The 19,234-nt window shown below is 33.4% G+C and overlaps 1 protein-coding gene across 2 annotated transcripts in view; it reads left to right on the top strand.

Moving 5' to 3' along the window:
- Positions 1 to 19,234, top strand: part of LOC135848292 (uncharacterized) — a 290,491-nt gene that overhangs the window by 145,809 nt on the left and 125,448 nt on the right. For both annotated transcript variants that reach the window (XM_065368179.1, XM_065368178.1), the window contains exons 2-3: positions 18,250 to 18,464; positions 18,557 to 18,692. In XM_065368179.1, the coding sequence (XP_065224251.1) occupies positions 18,250 to 18,464; positions 18,557 to 18,692 (351 nt within the window). The remainder of the gene's footprint in view (positions 1 to 18,249; positions 18,465 to 18,556; positions 18,693 to 19,234) is intronic.

Genomic DNA, 19,234 nt, shown 5'->3' with positions numbered 1-19,234 from the left:
TGCGGAAGTGGATACTTTAATCTGCTGCAATTCGGCAACACTGCGTTGTAAATTAATCAACATATTCATATCGTATGACGTTCTAAAAAACTGAATCAGTTCAACATAATACCACGAATAGTATGGGTATATAAACGTTAACAATTCAGAAGAGCGCCATTTTTTTTGTATGCTTGAGACGGTACTTACAGACATGTCTAGTAGTTTATTGATAAGCACCAATGGCGGATTGGGGTCTGAGAAAATATCCGATGAAAACCAGGTCGATATTTCAGGATCAAGCGATGAAGTATCACGATGCTGGGCCAAGTTGAATTCCTGAATTCTTACGATTGCATTTTCCAATTTGTCGAGGCGATTAATAAAAGGCAAAAGTGACGATAGAAGTTTGGCGTAGGGCTGGTAAACCGAAGGAATTCCACCATCCCTGGATATACTCAAACTACGAACTACTTCCAGTCTGACGAGTTCCACAGTCCTGAATGATAAATTCGTCGATTTTTCGAGTAAATAATGGAAAGGATCGGCTTCCTTGAATAAATCGGGTGATAGAAGTTCTCGTAATGTTGGTGAGAAGAAGTCTCGTGATAAAGGCTTGATATTTGTTTCTGTTTTGGTGGTTTTGAAGTTCACCAAAGGGCTGGCTGCGATCAGAGGGATCTGAAATTTCAAGTAAATTTTATTGCTTGGACTTGTATGCTGGTCCACTATTCAAGTCCACACAGCAAGATGTAATTTCGATCGAATTCAACGGAGACTTTCACTTCGAGCTGAAATGTGCCTCAGAAAAAAGATGAGGCATTTTTGAATTTTTTTTTTTTTGAACTTGCAATTTTTTCTGGGTTTTAACTCAAAATGAAAGTGCCCGTTGAATTCGATCAAAATCCTTCGAGTTTTTTTCGCCTTAATGTATACTACCTATTTTCAAAAATATTGGTCACTTACCACAACGAAGATTATCTCAACAGTAGAAATCATAGAGGAAACATCCATAATCATTTTTTTTTCAACTTTTTGTAAACTTTGTAAACATGAACGAAAGTTTGCAAAACCTGATTTGTGTAACACATAACAATATTGTTCGTTGTTTTATAACGTACTAAGTACCCGAATGTTTGTCAAATCAAAGAAAAAACGACGTTTTTTTTTCATCAATTTATCAACACTCATTGTCATTTTTATTGGTACCGCATTTTCAGAAGAGGACGGTAAAACACATTCCTACTTTGAAGTTTTCAATATGAAAACATTTATTCGCAACGAGAACGTTTGATATCATAATTACACTGACAATGAATCTAATGATTAGTTTTTACATAAATGATTGAAATGAACCATTATGATGAAATTTATTCAAGTGTGAAACTAGTTACATTTTTTCACACTGATGAACTTCGAAAATTTCGATTTCTTCTTCAGCAAGCCGTACTTCGAGAGGTATAAAAACGATGTTTTCTATAGTCTGTTCCACGTAAGAAGCACAACGCTCTAACTGAAAAGTTTCTATTTTGTAGCCAAATAATTCTGGTTTTTATTGAAAACTTAAGGTGCTTCACCACTTGCGAATAAATGTAAAACAGATTTTTAAATAATTTTTCATTTTTAAAGCCATTAGATGGATTGGGAAGTGTAGGAGAAAGGGAAAAATGAAGCAATATGCAAGATTATGAAAGGTTTTTGTCTAAATGAACGTAAACAGATCAAAAAATTGTTTCAAATTTTCATCTCCAGTATTGATGCACCCTATGTTGACAAATAAAAATGAAATTATTTGGCTACAAAACAGAAACTTTTCAGTTAGAGCGTTGTGCTTCTTACGTGGAACAGACTATAGTGTGAAGAATTAAGGAGTTCATTACTTTTCATTCAAAATTTAAGAATTTATAGCCAATGATTTTTTTTTTAAAATTTCAAACCTGAAAAAGAAAAGAAATAACAAACAAGCCCGAGTTCAGATAGGCTATAAAAACTTTCAAAAATTCATGTTTTGAAAAGTAAATTTTTTTTTGCAAGGAGGAGTTTATTTTTCTGATTCAAACTTGAAAGCCGATATTCCGGCCTCAATTTCCTAGACATCCTGTTTATTGTCAAAATTTTCAAAAAGTTCGTTCTGCCATAACCTGACAACAATTAAGTATTGGCAACGTCGCTATGATTAATTTTTTCTTGAAAAAAAAAAGGTAAACCAGTAGGTCAATAGGAAGTTCGACCCAGCTATATAATATCACAAAAGGCATTATTGGCAACGTTGCAATTTCTAAATCGCATTAACTGAATCATTTTCTTAGGTAGTAAAACTCTTTAAGGAAGTAATAAAATTATATCACCATTTCATTTTCTTCAAAAACTGGATTAATCAAATCGTTGAAAAATAAATAACTGGCAACACAGCGAAAAAATGGAAAAAACTGATCTCCCTCATAATCTTCCAAAAAGGAATTGTTATACAAATAACTTACAAAATCACAAAAGGCAGCATTGGCAACGTTGCAACCTCAAAAAAATCATTATTTCAACCAAAGAAAAAATCACAGTGTCTTGGAAGGTTTTTAAATCGTTCAAACACAGTTCTGCCACAACCTGACAATGATTTAGTATTGGCAACGTCGCAATGATTAAATTTTTTTGAAAAAGAAAGTCATGAAAAAGGTATTATTGGCAACGTAGCAATTTCAAAAAGTCATTTTACGGCATCAACTGAATCATTTTTATAGGTAGTAAAACTCTTTAAAGAAGCAATAAAATCATATCAGCATTTCATTTTCTTCAAAAATTGGATTACTCAAATCGTTGAAAAATAAATAACTGGCAACACAGTAAAAAAATGGAAAAAACTGATCTCTCTCATAATCTTCCAAAAAGGAATTGTTATACAAATAACTTACAAAATCACAAAAGGCAGCATTGGCAACGTTGCAACCTCAAAAAAATCATTATTTCAGCCAAAGAAAAAATCACAGTGTCTTGGAAGGTTTTTGATTTTGAATCATTCAAACACAATTCTGCCACAACCTGACAATAATTTAGTAATGGCAACGCACAGTGGGCTGTGAGCACCCTCAAAACGGGCGTAATTCAAAAACTTACAATGAACCCTAAAAAAATGGTACAATGATATCCTCCCTTATGTTTTTGGGGTCGCAGAATACGAATTTGACAATATTTTTTTTGTAGGGGTGGGGGGTGAGGGGGTGAGGGGAGCGAAAAAGTCAAAATTTGACTATAATGATGTGTGATATGTCGAAATGTATGTTTTTGAGGGTGTAGATCACGAATCTGACAATATTTTTTTCGTAGGGGTCAATGGTGGGGGCTGAGGGGGTGAAAATGTATGAAAATTCAAAATTTGACTATAATGATGTGTGATATGTCGAAATGTATGTTTTCGAGGTTGTAGATAATGAATTTGACAATATTTTTTTCGTAGGGGTGAATGGTGGGGGATGAAGAGGGTGAAAAATTCAAATTTTGACCATAATGATGTGTGATATATCGAATTGTATGTTTTTGAGGGTGTAGATCACGAATTTGACAATATTTTTTTTGTAGGGGTGAATGGTGGGGTATGAAGGGGGTAAAAACGGCGAAAAATTCAAAATTTGACCATAATTACGTGTGATATGTCAAAATGTACGTTTTCGAGGGTGTAGAAGGGGTGAAGGGTGGGGGATGAAGAATTTTCTATTGGAGAGCCGTCAAAGTCCCTGGAAAAAAAAATTTGTCACATTTTGACGAAATTCACCAAGATTTTTCACTATAATCGACTGTGGAGGTCGCCGGAGCACTTTGGAGCAAAAATGGCAATTAACATCTTGAAATACACTATCTTAAGTATTACCAGCCACTGGAATTTCCCGTGCATCTACGTGCAAAAATTTTTTCTATTACTATTTATGCAGCAGAGTAGGCAAAAAACGGAGTTTCAACGTAAATTATACCTCTATAATTACTTTATAACAACTAAAATCGAGTAAATTGATGAAAATTACTCACTTTTAGTTGAATTATTCATATTTGGTACATTTTGGCATATCACACATCATTATATTCAAATTTTGAATTATTCGCCGTTTTCACCCCCTTCAGCCCCCACCATTGACCCCTATGAAAAAAATATTGTCAGATTCGTGATCTACACCCTCAAAAACATACATTTCGACATATCACACATCATTATAGTCAAATTTTGACTTTTTCGCTCCCCTCACCCCCTCACCCCCCACCCCTACAAAAAAATATTGTCAAATTCGTATTCTGCGACCCCAAAAACATAAGGGAGGATATCATTGTACCATTTTTTTAGGGTTCATTGTAAGTTTTTGAATTACGCCCGTTTTGAGGGTGCTCACAGCCCACTGTGCAACGTCGCAATGATTAAATTTTTTTGAAAAAGAAAGTCATGAAAGGCATTATTGGCAACGTAGCGATTTCAAAAAGTCATTTTACGGCATCAACTTCAGGAATCATTTTTATAGGTAGTAAAACTCTTTAAAGAAGCAATAAAATTATATCAGCATTTCATTTTCTTCAAAAATTGGATTAATCAAAACGTTGGAAAATAAATTATTGGCAACACAGCGAAAAAATGGAAAAAACTTATCTCCCTCTTAATCCTCCAAAAAGGAATTGTTATACAAATTACTAAACTAACAAAATCACAAAAGGCACCATATTGGCAACGTTGCAACCTCAAAAAAATCTATTTCAACCAAAGAAAAAATCACGGTGTCTTGGTCTTGGAAGGTTTTCAAATCTTTCAAACACAGTTTTACCACAACCTGACAACAATCTAGTACATGTACGTACATATTGGCAACGTGGCAATGATTATTTTTTTAAAGGAAAAACCAGTAGCTACACAATATCAAAAAATGCAGTATTGGCAACGTGAAATGAACAGCAGTTACCTATAATAGGTATTTAAATTACTTCTTCACAACTCAAGTTTATCACAAAACAACATAAGAATGTGATAAAAAAATCTATTATTAGTAACGTTGGAGAACTCACATACTGATCAGAATCTAGATAATTATTTAATTCAAATGTTACATTATTTAAAACAAAAAAATTACATCATACTCAATTATATGTATAATATTCTAAACAAACAGTTTGATCATATGGCAACATTGTGGGAAAACAACAACAACAACAACAACAACTCAGCTTGAGAAAACATTGATTTCAGATCATGACTGAGAGACGAATAAAACTCATCATCTCTGTTCACTATCACAAACTGCAGGAGTGGATAATTTCACCTGCTGCAATTCGGCAACTCTGCGTTGTAATTTCCTCAACATTATCATTTCGGACTTAGTGCCAAAAAATCGTTTCAGTACAACATAATACCACGAATAGTGACCCCTAATAAACGTACTCAATTCATGGGAGTTTAATTTTTTTTGTATGCTTGATGCGCTACTTACAGGTATGTCTAGTAGTTTATTAATAAGCACCGATGGCGGATTGGGGTCTGAGAAAATATCCGATGAAAACCAGGGTGATATTTCTGGATCGAGCGATGAAGTATCAGGATGGGCCAAGTTGAATTTTTGAATTCTGACGATCGCATCTTTTATACCGTCGAGACAATTAATAAAAAGCAAAAGTGACGATAAAAGTTTGGCGTAGGGCACGTAAACCGAAGGAAATCCACCCTCTCTGAATGTATTCAAACTACTATCTACATCCATTCTCACGAGTTCCACAGTCCTGTATGATAAATTCACCGATTGTTCGAGTAAATAATGGAAAGGATCGGCTTGGTTGAATATATCAGGTGATAGAAGTTTTCGTAATGTCAGCGAGAAGAAGTGTTTTGATAAAGGCTGGATATTTGTTTCTGTTTCGGTGGTCTCTAAGTTCACTAAAGGGCTGGCTTCAACGGTCACAATGAGCTGAAATTTCATGTAAATTTTTATTACTCGGACTCGAAATGTAATTTCGATCAAATTCAACGCCCACTTTCACTTCAAGTTGAAATTCACCTTTAAGAAAATTTGGAAGGGAGAAAAGGGTCCTCAATGAAGAGGAATTTTTGAAAAAATTGTTGTTTTTTTTTAAAATGCCTCCTCTTTGAGGACCCTCACCTACCTTGAAATTTTTTCTGAGAGACTTCCAACTCAAAATGAAAATGCCCACTGAATTCGGTCAAAATCCCTCGAGTTTTTTTCACCTTAATGTACACTATTTTCAAAAATATTGGTCACTTACCACAACGAAGATTGTCGCAACAGTAAAAATCATAGAAGAAACATCCATAATCGTTTCCTTTTTTTCAACTTTTTGTAAACAGTAAACACGAACGAAAGTTGTCAAAACTTAATTTGCGTAACAGATAATGATTGCTCGTTGTTTTATAGCGTATTAAGTACCCAAATGGTTGTCAAATCAAAGAAAAAACAACGTTTTTTTTTCATCAATTCATCAACAGTCATTGTCATTTTCATGGATACCGCATTTTCAGAAGAGGACGTTAAAAAACAATCCTACTTTGAAGTTTTCAATACGAAAACATTTATTCGCAACGAACGTTTGATATCATAATTACAATGAATTCAATGATTAGTTTTTTCAAAAATGATTAAAACAAAACATTATAATTGCGTTGGTTTAAACGTGAAACTCATTACATTATTTCACTCTGATCAACTGCAGAAGTAGAAATTTTGAGCCGCTCTACTTCACGAACACGTCGTTGTAAGTTTATCAAAACTGGAGGCCCCAGTTTACTCGCTAAAAACCGCTTTAAAGTAAGATAATACCAAGAATAGTATTGTATATCAAGAATAATATTTTCAGAAGACGTCAACTTTGCCTCCATGCCTGAGATACTACTTTTTGACACGTTCAATAATTTGTCAAGAAGCACCGATGGCGGATTAGGGTCTGAGAAGATATCCCATGAAAATAAGGGCGCCACTTCTGGATCTAGCATGGAAATATCCACTTTTGGTACGATTATTTTAAAGTTCTGGATTGCGAGGATGGCATCTTTCAAGTTTTCGAGGCGAATGATACATGGAAATAAGGCTGATATCAGTTCTGCGTAGGGTAGGTAAGCCGGAGGAAATCGACCTTCCCTGTTCGTAGTCAAACCCCGAGACACCTCCAGGATCATCCATTCTAGAAGTCTGGGCTGTAATTTCAATGTTTTTTGGAGCAGATAATGAAACGGATCAGCTTGTGTAAATACATCGGGTGATAGAAATTCACGAAATTGAACTGAATAGAAGTCCCGTGATAAAGGTTTGATATTTGTTTCCGTGGCGATGGTCTCGGAGATCGGTGAATGAATCGCGTCTGTTTTTATGCACGTGATCAGGCTGGCCTGAAATTTCAAGTAAATTTTTTTCAAGTTTTCAGCGATGAATTTGAGCGATTTATGGTTAAAAAATCAAATCTGTGGGTTAAAATTTCAAGTTAGGTTGAATTCCATCGAATCACACTAGAATTGAATCATCAGCAGAGAAGACAAAAATGAAATTTAGTTCATTATTCGTACTTATTTGAAAATTCAACCTGACTACTAAAGAGCAAAAACGTTGCAAAAATATTGACTTGTCAGTATAATTGTGTACGAGTACTTACTACAACGAAGACTGCTACAGCTGTATATATTGTCATGGTCCTTCAGTTTTTTTTTTTTTTTTCAACTTTTTTGCGAACACGAATGCAAATTTTTGATCATTTGAACAGCAATGTGACAATTGTTAGGTATAGATATCTAGTTTTTTTTTTTTACATAACCGTACACGGCCAAATGCATTCAAAACAACCTATTATACTTCATTTTAGCAATTTATCACCGCGATATTGTCGTTTTTAATGAATAGATGCCTATTTTCAAACAAGATCGATGAATAGGCGCCTGCTTTGAAGTCTTCAAAAACGGAAATTTATCCTCGCTTTTAAAATTTTACGTTTAATTTCAACGAGTTGATTAATTAGTTTTCAAACGATTTCGTAATCGTGTAAAAATTACCGACTCGCAGCTCGTACCCAAAATGCAAACTCAATAAATTGCAAAGAATTACATAATATATTTTTTTAAAATAAAAGATGCTTCATGTTTTAAAAACGTGTGAGGAAAATTGAACAAAATTTCTAATCTTTTAAGTACAAACGGTCAATTCAAGCAGTAAGCGGTCAGTAGTACATAAGATGAATTTCTCAACCTTTACTCGAAACATTTTAAAAATAAAGTTTCTGAAAAAAAAATGCCATCACGCTCCACTGTTGTGGAATTTTATGTTCTATATACAGTTCTGTATCTCATCATTTTTTCCCCAGAGAATCTTCATAACAAAAAATGAATTTTCAACCATTTTTTTCTACTAAAACTGAAAAGAAATTTCTATTTTTTTTTTTTTTTTTTCAAAAACATGCAGAAGGCCCAAAAATCTTTGTCTAGATCGTCAAAAAATCCCCAATTTTTGCCTCAATTTCCGAAAAAAAAGCCTGGTCAGAATTGTCAAAGAAGTCTTGTTCTTTGAACAGCCCCAAAACATGCCCTATTCATCGCCAAAATACGCAAAAAATAGTCCTATTTATACCTCCATTGCCAAAATAGTTTTGCTTTTTTGCCAAAAAAAACATTCACAAACAGGTGTCTTAACAAAATTTTAAAATAGAAAAACAGTACTTTAGCAGGATTTTTGGAAGGACGTTTTTCAAACACTTGGAAGTTGGAATATTCTAAAAGAAGGGGGAGAGGTGAGCGAGGCAAAATTTTATATTTTATTTATTTATTTATTTTTTTTGATTTAGGGTGTTTATAATTGTTAGATTATCTTCAAACATCTCAAGATTTTTTTTAAGCAAGAGAATGTCGATCATAATATTATGTTTTTATTATTTCAAAATTTTTTATTTCATTTTCACCTTTCAAGTTCCTCCTAATGTAATAAAATTGGGCGAATAAAAAATTGTTTTCAATAAGAAGTAGGTATAACAGATTTTTTAAAAGTGTAAAAAAATGTTAGGAAAAATTTGAACATTTGGAAAAAAATATACCAATTTTTTGAAATAAAATAGCGAGTTTCAAAGTAAAATAATCAAGTTAGAGATGAAAAATAATAATTTTGTCATTCGAGAGGTATGAAAAACGATGTTCTCTAGTGGAAAGAATTAGAAGCCTATTATTTTGCTTCAAAATTCTAAAATTCGAGTGATTATTTTTTTTAAAAAAGTCATAATTGAAAAACAAAGGCAAAAACTCTCGAAAATCAGTACACATTTCGAGAGGTATAAAAACAATGTTTTCTCGTGTGAAAAATTGAGGAGTTCATTATACTTTTGCTTCAAAATTTTTAAATTTAAGCAATAATTTAAAAAAAATTCGAACTTGAAAAAGAAATGCAAACAAGCCTGAGTGAAGCGAGGCTAAAAGCTTTCAAAAATTCGTATTTTTGAGAAGTAAAAATAAGTTTTTTTTTAATGCAGGAAAGAGTTCATTTTGCTGACTGAAACCGTCAAACGTTGAACATTTCTTAAATTTTTAAAAATAAGTTTTTTATTTTGGAAAAAGATGACACTCTGAAAAAGCCCTAATTTTCGCCTCAATGTTCAAAAAAATCCTGTTTATTGTCAAAATTGCTAAAAAAAAAAGGTCCGGTTTTTGCATATTCCGGAATTGCTAGAAAGTTCTACTATTTTGCCAAAATTGCCAAAAATGCGTTGCTTTTTTGGCTAAAGACATGAAACATTTAAAAAGTCTTAATTTTTGTCTTACGAGTAAATGCTAAAAAAGTTCTGACATTTTGCTTAAATTATCTCAAAATTCTCATTTTTTTCCACAAAAAATTGCGAATCTATTTTGCTGAAAAAAATACATAATTCAAAAAAGTCAAAAATAGTCCTATTTTTTGTCAAAATAATCTATAAAAGTGCTATGCTGGAATTGCCAAGAAGTTCTTCTTTTTGGCCAATCATACTAATACCTTGCTTTCTTGACAAAACCAAAACATCCAAAAAGTTCTCATTTTTGTCTTAATTTTCAGAAATTTTTGCTAAAATTTCCTCAAAAATTTAGTTTTTTGCCAAAAATAAAAAAAAATCGTGGTTTTTTGCCAGAATCCCCCAAAACCTCTACTTTTTTTTCTTTAATATTTTGTAGGTTCGAAATTCGAAGACGAGAGCTTTTCTCTCCTTTTATGAGGTCTTAAACATTCATTCTTCAGAACTTTTCAATTTCAGAAAAAAAAGTCATCGTTTTGCACGAAAAATCGTGGAATAAATCAAATTTCAATTCATCTTTCCTACAAAGCCCAAAACTCATTATTTTCCAGCACCCAATACTTCATACTAACTTTTCAACTCTACTTAATTCAAGCATCAGAAAAACGCATTTTTCTCGCATAAAAACGATCCAATTAACACACACAAAAGTCATCCAAAATGAAGCCAAATTTCCATTGAATGTACAAGTATACTCGTACTTTTAAACGTCACCTTCGCAAAGTGTTAAAAAGCACCCTCGAGCAAATTGTCCATTCGTACCTACCTTTTATTCCATGCACAGCTCGTACTCGTATCGTACAGTTTTAAACCTTACACCTTGACATCAATAGCACAGCTCAACACAGGCAAAGAAAATAGTGACAATAGGAAAAAGCAACCTGCCCAGGAAGGAGGGTAGGTCGAGGGTGAAGGAAAGTTAACCACAGTGCGAAATATATTTTTGAAAACGTTAAAGCAAACATTTTGAGCGAGTGAAAAACGACACTTAATTACGATTAGACGAATGCTCGCTTTAAATCTTCCATTATATAACGTATCCACTCATTTAGAAACTTCTGGCATACAACAGCAACAACGTTTATACTCGTACGTTTACTTTCCGCCGCGCAGCGTCGCGTCGTCGTGCAGCAGCCAGCAGCGAGCGACGCAAGACAAATAACACAGTTTGCATTCATATCGTACACCGGCAGACGAAAAGTACATATAAACAGAAATAAAGCTTAAAAGTTGCGTATAAAAACGTAGAAAACTACCGTTTTCGCCAGTTAAAAATCATCTCGTACTAACGTTCGCATAGGCGAAAGTTACGCCGCATCGTCATCGTTAAACAGAAGGCTCGCACCGGAATACCGTATACGAGTATTTCGCGAAATTTCAACCTTGTACTTTACGTATCAAGATGCAAACTGAATTAAAACGTTTCGTTTTCAGCCTATTATCCTCGCGTAATTTGCCGAGTCGTTAGTGTAAATAGACATACGCACTGAACATACTACCAGTACGAGTATTAGGTACCGTAACTATAACGAGAATAGTTCAACATTAACAGATTACTTGCGAAGAATCGTTTCGTTACATTGCTCATCTTCGCGAGCACAGGCAGCATCAGCATCAGGTATACCGTATACGTCGAGGGTTTCGTAATTAAATTAACTTTTCGCCGAAAAACGTTTTAAACACCTTAATTAATTTCTCTCCAATTATACACGTGTCGAGTTCGTATAGGGGTATTGAAATATTCACCGTGATCGTGCTGCACCCACGTCCAATATTGTACATCGTTCGTGGAAAACTTCCCAACTTTTTATTTCGTACCTGCAGCAAGATAAATATACGAGTAAAATAACCCTCTGAACGATTCCAAACGTCACTATACGATATCTACCCCTCGTTTTCAGTCTTTGCTCACTTAGGAGCAGTTTGAGGGTGAATTGTTACAACTGTAGATTGTGAGAGGAGGAAAAACGCACCCCTTCTAAGTTCTAAAAAATTGGTTTTTATTCAGTTTGACCAATATTCTCCGTAGGTAAGTCTAAGTTGGCAGCGGGCGATTAGTCTGAAATTTCCATTTAAAATTTTTATCACAGATTCCTCGATGTATAAGAAATGGGGCAATCGCAGGTCTCATTGAGACAGTTCATAAAATTACCGACCAAAAAATTAGCGTAATTACCCCCGAAATACCGTAATTATCCTCAAATTAGCATATTAACTACCCACAAATTACTGAAAAAGTATTGTGATATTACACACAAATTACATGCTTGTCCAAAAATTATCCTAATAACCAACTTTACGTAGATGATTATTATCAATAAATTACCTTTACCTATACTGGCGGCCTGGCGGGCTATACCTACTCATAAATTACTGTAATTACTAAAAAATTACCATAATTACCACAAAAATACCATAATTACCATAAAAATACCGTAATTATTTGTACCAAAGAATTACCGTTATTACCAAGAAATTACCATAAATTACCAAAATTAGGGTAATTACTGAGGAATTACCAAAATTACCATAATTACCATAAAAATACCGTTATTACCAAGAAATTACCATAATAACCAAAATTACCGTAATTATACTACGGAATTACCAAAATTACTGTAATTACCCAAAATTAGGGTAATTAATGAAAATTACTGTCAAATAACTTGCATTATTTCCGTCAAATTACCAACAAATCACCGTGATTGGCGAAAAAATTTCTGTAATTACCAACTACATGACCATTTGTTATTGTTAAATCTATGTATGTCTAGGTATGTATGTAGCATGATTATGTAGGAAGAGTAGGGTGATCCTTATTTTTGAAGTTGGGATTTTTTCCGCTCCCATCCATTAAAGTGGTGACCTTGGGTGAGAAAATAAGTCCCTATTTCTTATTTTTTCCATTTTCGAAAAATTCGGGCTCAGGTGGGCCCCTCAATTTTTAAAAATTTGAAAAAAAAACCTAATTCAAAGAAAAATGTTTAAAATTTCAAAATTTTGAGTTCCATCATCTCTAGAAGGTCCTTTTTGAGTAAAAAAGACTCTCATGGCGATTTTAGCCCCCTCCCGTGAAAACCAAGCTGATCCCCCAGAATAGCTGAAATTCGTATATTATGTGGGGTGGGGTGTCCTAAAATTAATTGTTTTTGGTCTTTCCTCCTCCCAACCCACAAAGTAGTGTCCTTTGTTGAGAAAATAATTCCCTATTTTTTATTTTTTCCATTATCGAAAAATTTGGGTTGCGGTGGGCCCCTCAATTTTCAAAAATTTGAAAAAAAAAACAATTTGAAGGAAAATTTTTTAAATTTTAAAATTTTGAGTTCCATTATCTCTAAAAGGTCCCTTTTGAGTAAAATAGACTCTCGTGACGATTATAGCCCCCTCCCATAAAACCAAGCTGACCCCACCAGTATAACTGAAATTTGTATATTATAGCTTTTTTGGTGTGGTCAGCTTGGTTTTCATGGGAGGGGGCTATAATCGTCATGAGTAGAGCTCGGATTTTTATGATTTGTCATATTTTCATTCATCGTAGAAAATAGCGCATATCCTATGGATTTTTGTGAATCATACAATTCTGAGTAAGATAAGCCCAACTTGTTAGCGCATATTTTGCATATTTTGAGCATAAATGCATATAAATGCATATTTTAGACATTTTAAGCACATATTCGTCATATTTTGGCCATTTTTTCCATTTTTCAGTCATATTTTGGAAATTTTGGCCAAAAAATCCTTTTTTGGTAGTACTTTTTATTAAAAATGTAAAAACTTGAATAAAATTTAAAAAAAGATTTTTTTAAATTTTTCATCACATTGAGGCGGTTTGTAGTATATGTTAACCTAAAACTGATTATTAAAAGTAAAATTGAAGACTTTAACCTCTTAGCCTTCCCTTCACCTTTGCAATGAAAAATCCTTTCTATAGATAGAGATACCCATATTGATGTTGCATCAAAGTGCATATTTTGTTGGATAAGAGCATATTTTGTCATAATTTGATCAAAATAAATGCATATTTTATGTGCATATAAAATGATTTTTTAAGCGCATAAAAATCCGAGCTCTAGTCATGAGAGTCTATTTTACTCAAAAGGGACCTTTTAGAGACGACGATGGAACTCAAAATTTTGAAATTTTAAAATTTTTTCTTCAAATTGTTTTTTTTTTAATTTTTGAAAATTGAGGGGCCCACCACAACCCAAATTTTTCAAAAATGGAAAAAATAAAAAATAGGGAATTATTTTTTCACCAAAGACACCACTTTGTGGTCCATTTAGCGGGGAGATTTATTACCTAGCTATAGTCTGTCCAAAATAAGAGAGTCAAAACAATCAAAGAGACGTTCACACATTTGCTCATCACCACGCAGAACTTCATTCATTTGATGCCTGTATTTTGTCGCACACTTTTTCATTGCGCAGTGTAAATTGACGTAATCACCTTTCCCCTTGGTATCCCAAATTGTCTACTGCAGTTTGATTGTTTTGACTGTCTGGGAGTGAGTGTCTGGTACAAATCTCTGCAGATCATGGCAATTAACTGACATTGAAATCTTATCAAAATATATTCCAATATATTCCATTGTATTTCTGATAGGCAAAATAGGTGATAATTACATTCAATCATAGAGGATCATTGTCCAATAATCATGATAAAATGACATCAATTAACTATGATTATAGGCTATAATCAATTAAGTGGAGACACCACCATGTAAGCAACATACTTACCAAACACTGCTGACCATCTCACCACCTCTTTTTTTTAGCCTACCCCAATAATAGTGGCTGTCGGTGCCAGCTTTACTTTGAAGAGGACTAATAAACACGCCCATTAATTTGTGGATACCATGGCTTATTGCAAATTGGCTGCAAAAGGTAATAATATGATAACCAACCATTGGGTCATCCTTTTTCTTGATAATTCCAACTTAATAAGTAAATAAAACTTGTCAGCACCAAGCAAGTGTTGGGCCACTATGAAAAACAATGTGACTTGAGATAAATCCCTGTCCCATATCGATAGATAGAATTACCACCTAACCTCTAACTTCGACGAGACTCCTGTCACTGCAAATAGCTGGAATCAAGTGATCGTACATACTTCATGGTCTTTGGCACATACAACAGCGACCTTCAAGTACGTTACCATGCATCTTTATGTTATGAGATTTAAGTAAATAGAATGACGTAAGGGTGCATTGTTAGAATAACTACCTAAGCAGTGAAGGCATATTGCCCCATATCACATTGATCAACAAATTACTTCAATTACCAACAAATTACTGTAATTACTAAAAATTTACCATAATTACCATCAAATTTCTACAATTGAACATTAGAATGTACAATAATTTTCTTATTAGTCGTCCTTTCGACATTTTAAGTGGTTGAATCAAAATTCCAGGGGCGCCAGTTCAAAAATGATTTTTTAACAAATTTGAAAATTTCGAAAAAAGTGAAAAAACAATTTTAAAAGAGGTATGTTTTTAATGAACAGTTTTTTTTGGCAGTTTAATTTTTCTGAAATTTTCGAAAACATTGCAAAGAAAAATAAAACAGAACATCACAAAAAGTCAAACAATTTTGAAAGTTTTTGATTCAAAAATGAGACTTTTTGGCAACAAAGTGAGCATTTTTGAAGTTTCTGGCAAAAAAAGAAAAACAATTTTTGGAAAAAACTGAGAACATAACAATTTTAACACAAACCCAGAAATTTCTGGCAATAAATTAGACTTTTGGGTAACATTACGGAAAAAGAGAGACTTTTTGGAATTTTTTGCAAAAACAAAACAACAATAATTTTTAGCAATTTTGTTGAAAAGTGAAAATTTTTAACAATTTGACAAAAAAACAGGACTTGAGAAATTTTGCCTAAAAGCAGAACTTTTTGGGAACTACGAGTATTGTCAATTTCTGGCAAAAAAGTGAGACTTATGAATAATTTCTGAAAAAAAAAAGTGAAAATCTTTAGCAAGAATTTATGTTAAAAAGCAAAAATTTGACAATTTTAACAAGAATAAGCAGCTTTTGTTTTTAATACAAGTGAGATTTTTTGCAATTTTTAGGTAAAAAAACGAAACATTCAAGTTTTTTTGAAATATTTGTTACAAAGCGAAACTTATTGGATAATTTTTGGGGAAAAAATGAAATTTCGGTAAAAAGGAAGAGTTAATGTCAAAAAGAAGACAATTTTAAAAAGAAAAAACAATTTTCTTTTCAAAAGAGAGAGTTTTTTGAAGTTTTTAGGTAAAAAACGAGACTTTTATTGGATTTTTTTGGAGGGGGGGGGGAGGGTTTCCAAGTAGGAAAAAAAGCGAGACTATTCGCTATTCAATTATTATAAAGCTGTGATTTTAGGTAATTTTTGACAAAAAACAAGACTTTTTGGAATTTTATTCATTTCTGAAAATCAAGAGCTTTTTTTGTCAATTTCAGAAAAAACGAGAAGTTTTGATTTTAATGATTTTAAATTGCTTTGATCCTTTTTAAAAAATGTTTTCATCTTCTTTTAAACATGTTTTCATGATGTTTTGTGCAATATTCGTAAAATTTGCGCACACATAATTTTTTGATGACTTCAAATTTTTAAAAAGTGTTTTTACCTATCCCATTTTCAACATTTTATTGTAACGTCATGAGCAAATTTTGTAGAATTTTGCTAAAATTTCATCTAGTCTCGTAATTTTAGTTAATTTAATACTGTTATAGGCTTTCTAATGTCATTTTCAACCTGTTTCAACAACATTGTGTACAGTTGCACTAAATGTCATTGCATTTTGCTAAAATTTTACCAGTTTTTTGATTTTTTTTTTCATTTCAAATGCTTTTAAAATATTTTTATGACATTTTTAACAGATTATAATAACGTATCGTGCAATTTTCCTGAAATTCACTCAGTTATTCGTAATGTTGAATGATTTTACCTTTTTATGTAATTTTTTGTAAATTCTACCAATTATGATGGAGCTTTGTAAGTTTTCAATGGTTTTAAATGGTTTTGGTGATTTTCTTATATGTTTTAACAACGTTCTACTCGCATATTATACTTTTGTGAAAATTTTGATGAAAGATTTTGGTGATATTTTCAAGTTTTTATCTGATTTAAGGAAGTTATTAACTACCATGTTTATGCAATATTTGCCAAGGTTTTCCAAATTTTACTGAAATTTAATAGTACAAATATTTGGTTACTTAGAATGATTTTAATAGTTTTAGAATTGTTTTTATGTCATTTTTGACATGGAAAAATTTAGATCACCCGGAAATTCTCACACCAAATACAATTACACCAATTGTTACCCGGTCACCGAGAAAATAGCGATTAAAAATCAAATCATCCAACCACTCTTCTGTGCAAACAGCAAATCAGCAAAGCGTACCTGCTCATTACACGATACTCGAGCGACAAATTAATCATTCCCTCGAGTGCATTTAGAATTACCCGCAATTCGAAACACTACTCGATTCGTCGACGCTGCCGGTACCGTATTATGTACTTGTAATTCGGGTGGTTTTTCAAACACACGCCACTATACCCACCATATAATACACAAAGAGAGTGGCAAGATCGCGCGCAAAGAAAAGCATTAAATTTCAATTACGAAGAACACCGCTATAACGAATTTCGTCTGACCATTTTTCTCGACGCGAACAGGGGAACACTTCTCGAGAGAGAAAGAGAGAACGAGAAATAGCGAAACCGACGACTGAAATTAGAAAACAGTTAAAAAGTTGTTAGTTTTCCCACCTGTTACAAAGTTTATTCGCCGAGCGTAAATACCAACTCGCCTTTATTATAAATACTTTCCCAAGAAAAGGTTTCATTTTTCAGACTCGTTACATATACGAAAACGAAATAAATTCTCGAACTGGGCCAACGGTGACCTAAATTTCAAACGAATGGGTTTTGCTGACTAAGCTCTCTCACTCACTCTCGTTTTCTCTCCCTTTCTCCCTTTCTCTCTCTCGTACAACTCATCCTAGAGAATTGTAATTCGTACATGGAAATTTCTACTACTACTACGCCAAACCGACAAAAAAGCATAATACAGTATGGAAAATACCCTGTTAACGAATTGTTCGTATACTTCGCTATTTAATGGAATGCTGCGAGAGCTTCGCGTCTCAAATGCCTAAATTTATATTCTTGACGTGCGAACATTACTCGCGACGCTACAATTGTCGGCGTAGTAGAGAATAAATACTTCAAAATTTAAGCATTATGTTTTTCTCGTGTTTCGGCGACGTCCACATTTGTTGAGGGAAACTTCTGTCTGTAGGAATTTACCATCTAGAGTGTGAAATGTGTAACCATAGTGCGAATGATTGTGGAAAATTTTAGGTTTGGTGTGTGGTTTTGCTTCAAAAACCTACGCTACTCGTATAATACATATGACGAATAATCTCAACTTATGTACACCTAATGTATCAAGTTCAATTTGTATTTGATATTTTCACGTATTCTGATCTCTCTGTGTTTTATTTTTCTGTCCAACAGGCGCCCTATGTTTAAGAAATGTGATCATATCAATGCCAGATGCGGTAGAAAGGGATGAAAAAGTACGATTAATATGTCGATATAATCTAGAAGGCGAAACGCTCTACACGTTGAAATGGTACAAAGGCGAGCAAGAATTTTACCGTTTTACCCCCAAAGAATCGCCACCCATAAAGATATTCAAAGTTAAAGGATACACGGAATTGGAAGTGGTGGTAAGGGGAGATGACTGCATAGTGCACATGCATATAAGCACAAGTTGTATTATTCCAGGGTCGATATCCTCTTTAATTAATTCTATTTGCAGAGGGAAGAATCCAACGGCGAACAAGTAACCCTTAAGAGAGCTGTAAGAAGTATATCCGGTCGTTATAGCTGCGAAGTGACCACAGATTCGCCGTCGTTTCATGCTGTCAGTGGACACGCCGAATTACGAGTAGTTGGTAAGTGTATTGGAATAGAATTTCAAATATTGGTACGTGAAACTACCCCCTGTCTGGCAATTAAGGGAATCCATGCACTATGCAGTAACAATAAACATTCAACTTGTATCGATTTAAAAAAAAAAAAAAAACAGAAGACTTTGAGAACCACTACGAGCTATCATTTTTTGACATTATTAATTTTTATATTCCTTAAAAATACCAAAACACAACTAATCGTTTATTGCACAGTGTGTCCTTCTAAATTGCCTCACCTGATAATTTGAAACGTGGACCAATTTTATCAAATACCTCGTTCGGTTCGTTTCGATTAACTGGTATTAAATTCGAATGCATTTTGGTAGTACTTTGTGGTTGTACGTTTTGTTATATTACTTTGTGCAACGTGGTTTTGATTGGGTTGGTTTTCGCGAACACTCGAATGAAAATAGCGTCACAAATCCTTCCACCCATTCTCTGCCATACTTCGCTGACCGTAGAGTGTTTCCAGTTTATTTAAACGTGAGAGAAATCTCGATAAACTAAAATTGCTCGAGCGACCG

The sequence above is a fragment of the Planococcus citri genome, chromosome 5 (genome assembly GCF_950023065.1).
Source record: "Planococcus citri chromosome 5, ihPlaCitr1.1, whole genome shotgun sequence".
NCBI classification, from domain to species: domain Eukaryota; kingdom Metazoa; phylum Arthropoda; class Insecta; order Hemiptera; family Pseudococcidae; genus Planococcus; species Planococcus citri.
This window is presented reverse-complemented; position numbering and strand designations above follow the sequence as displayed.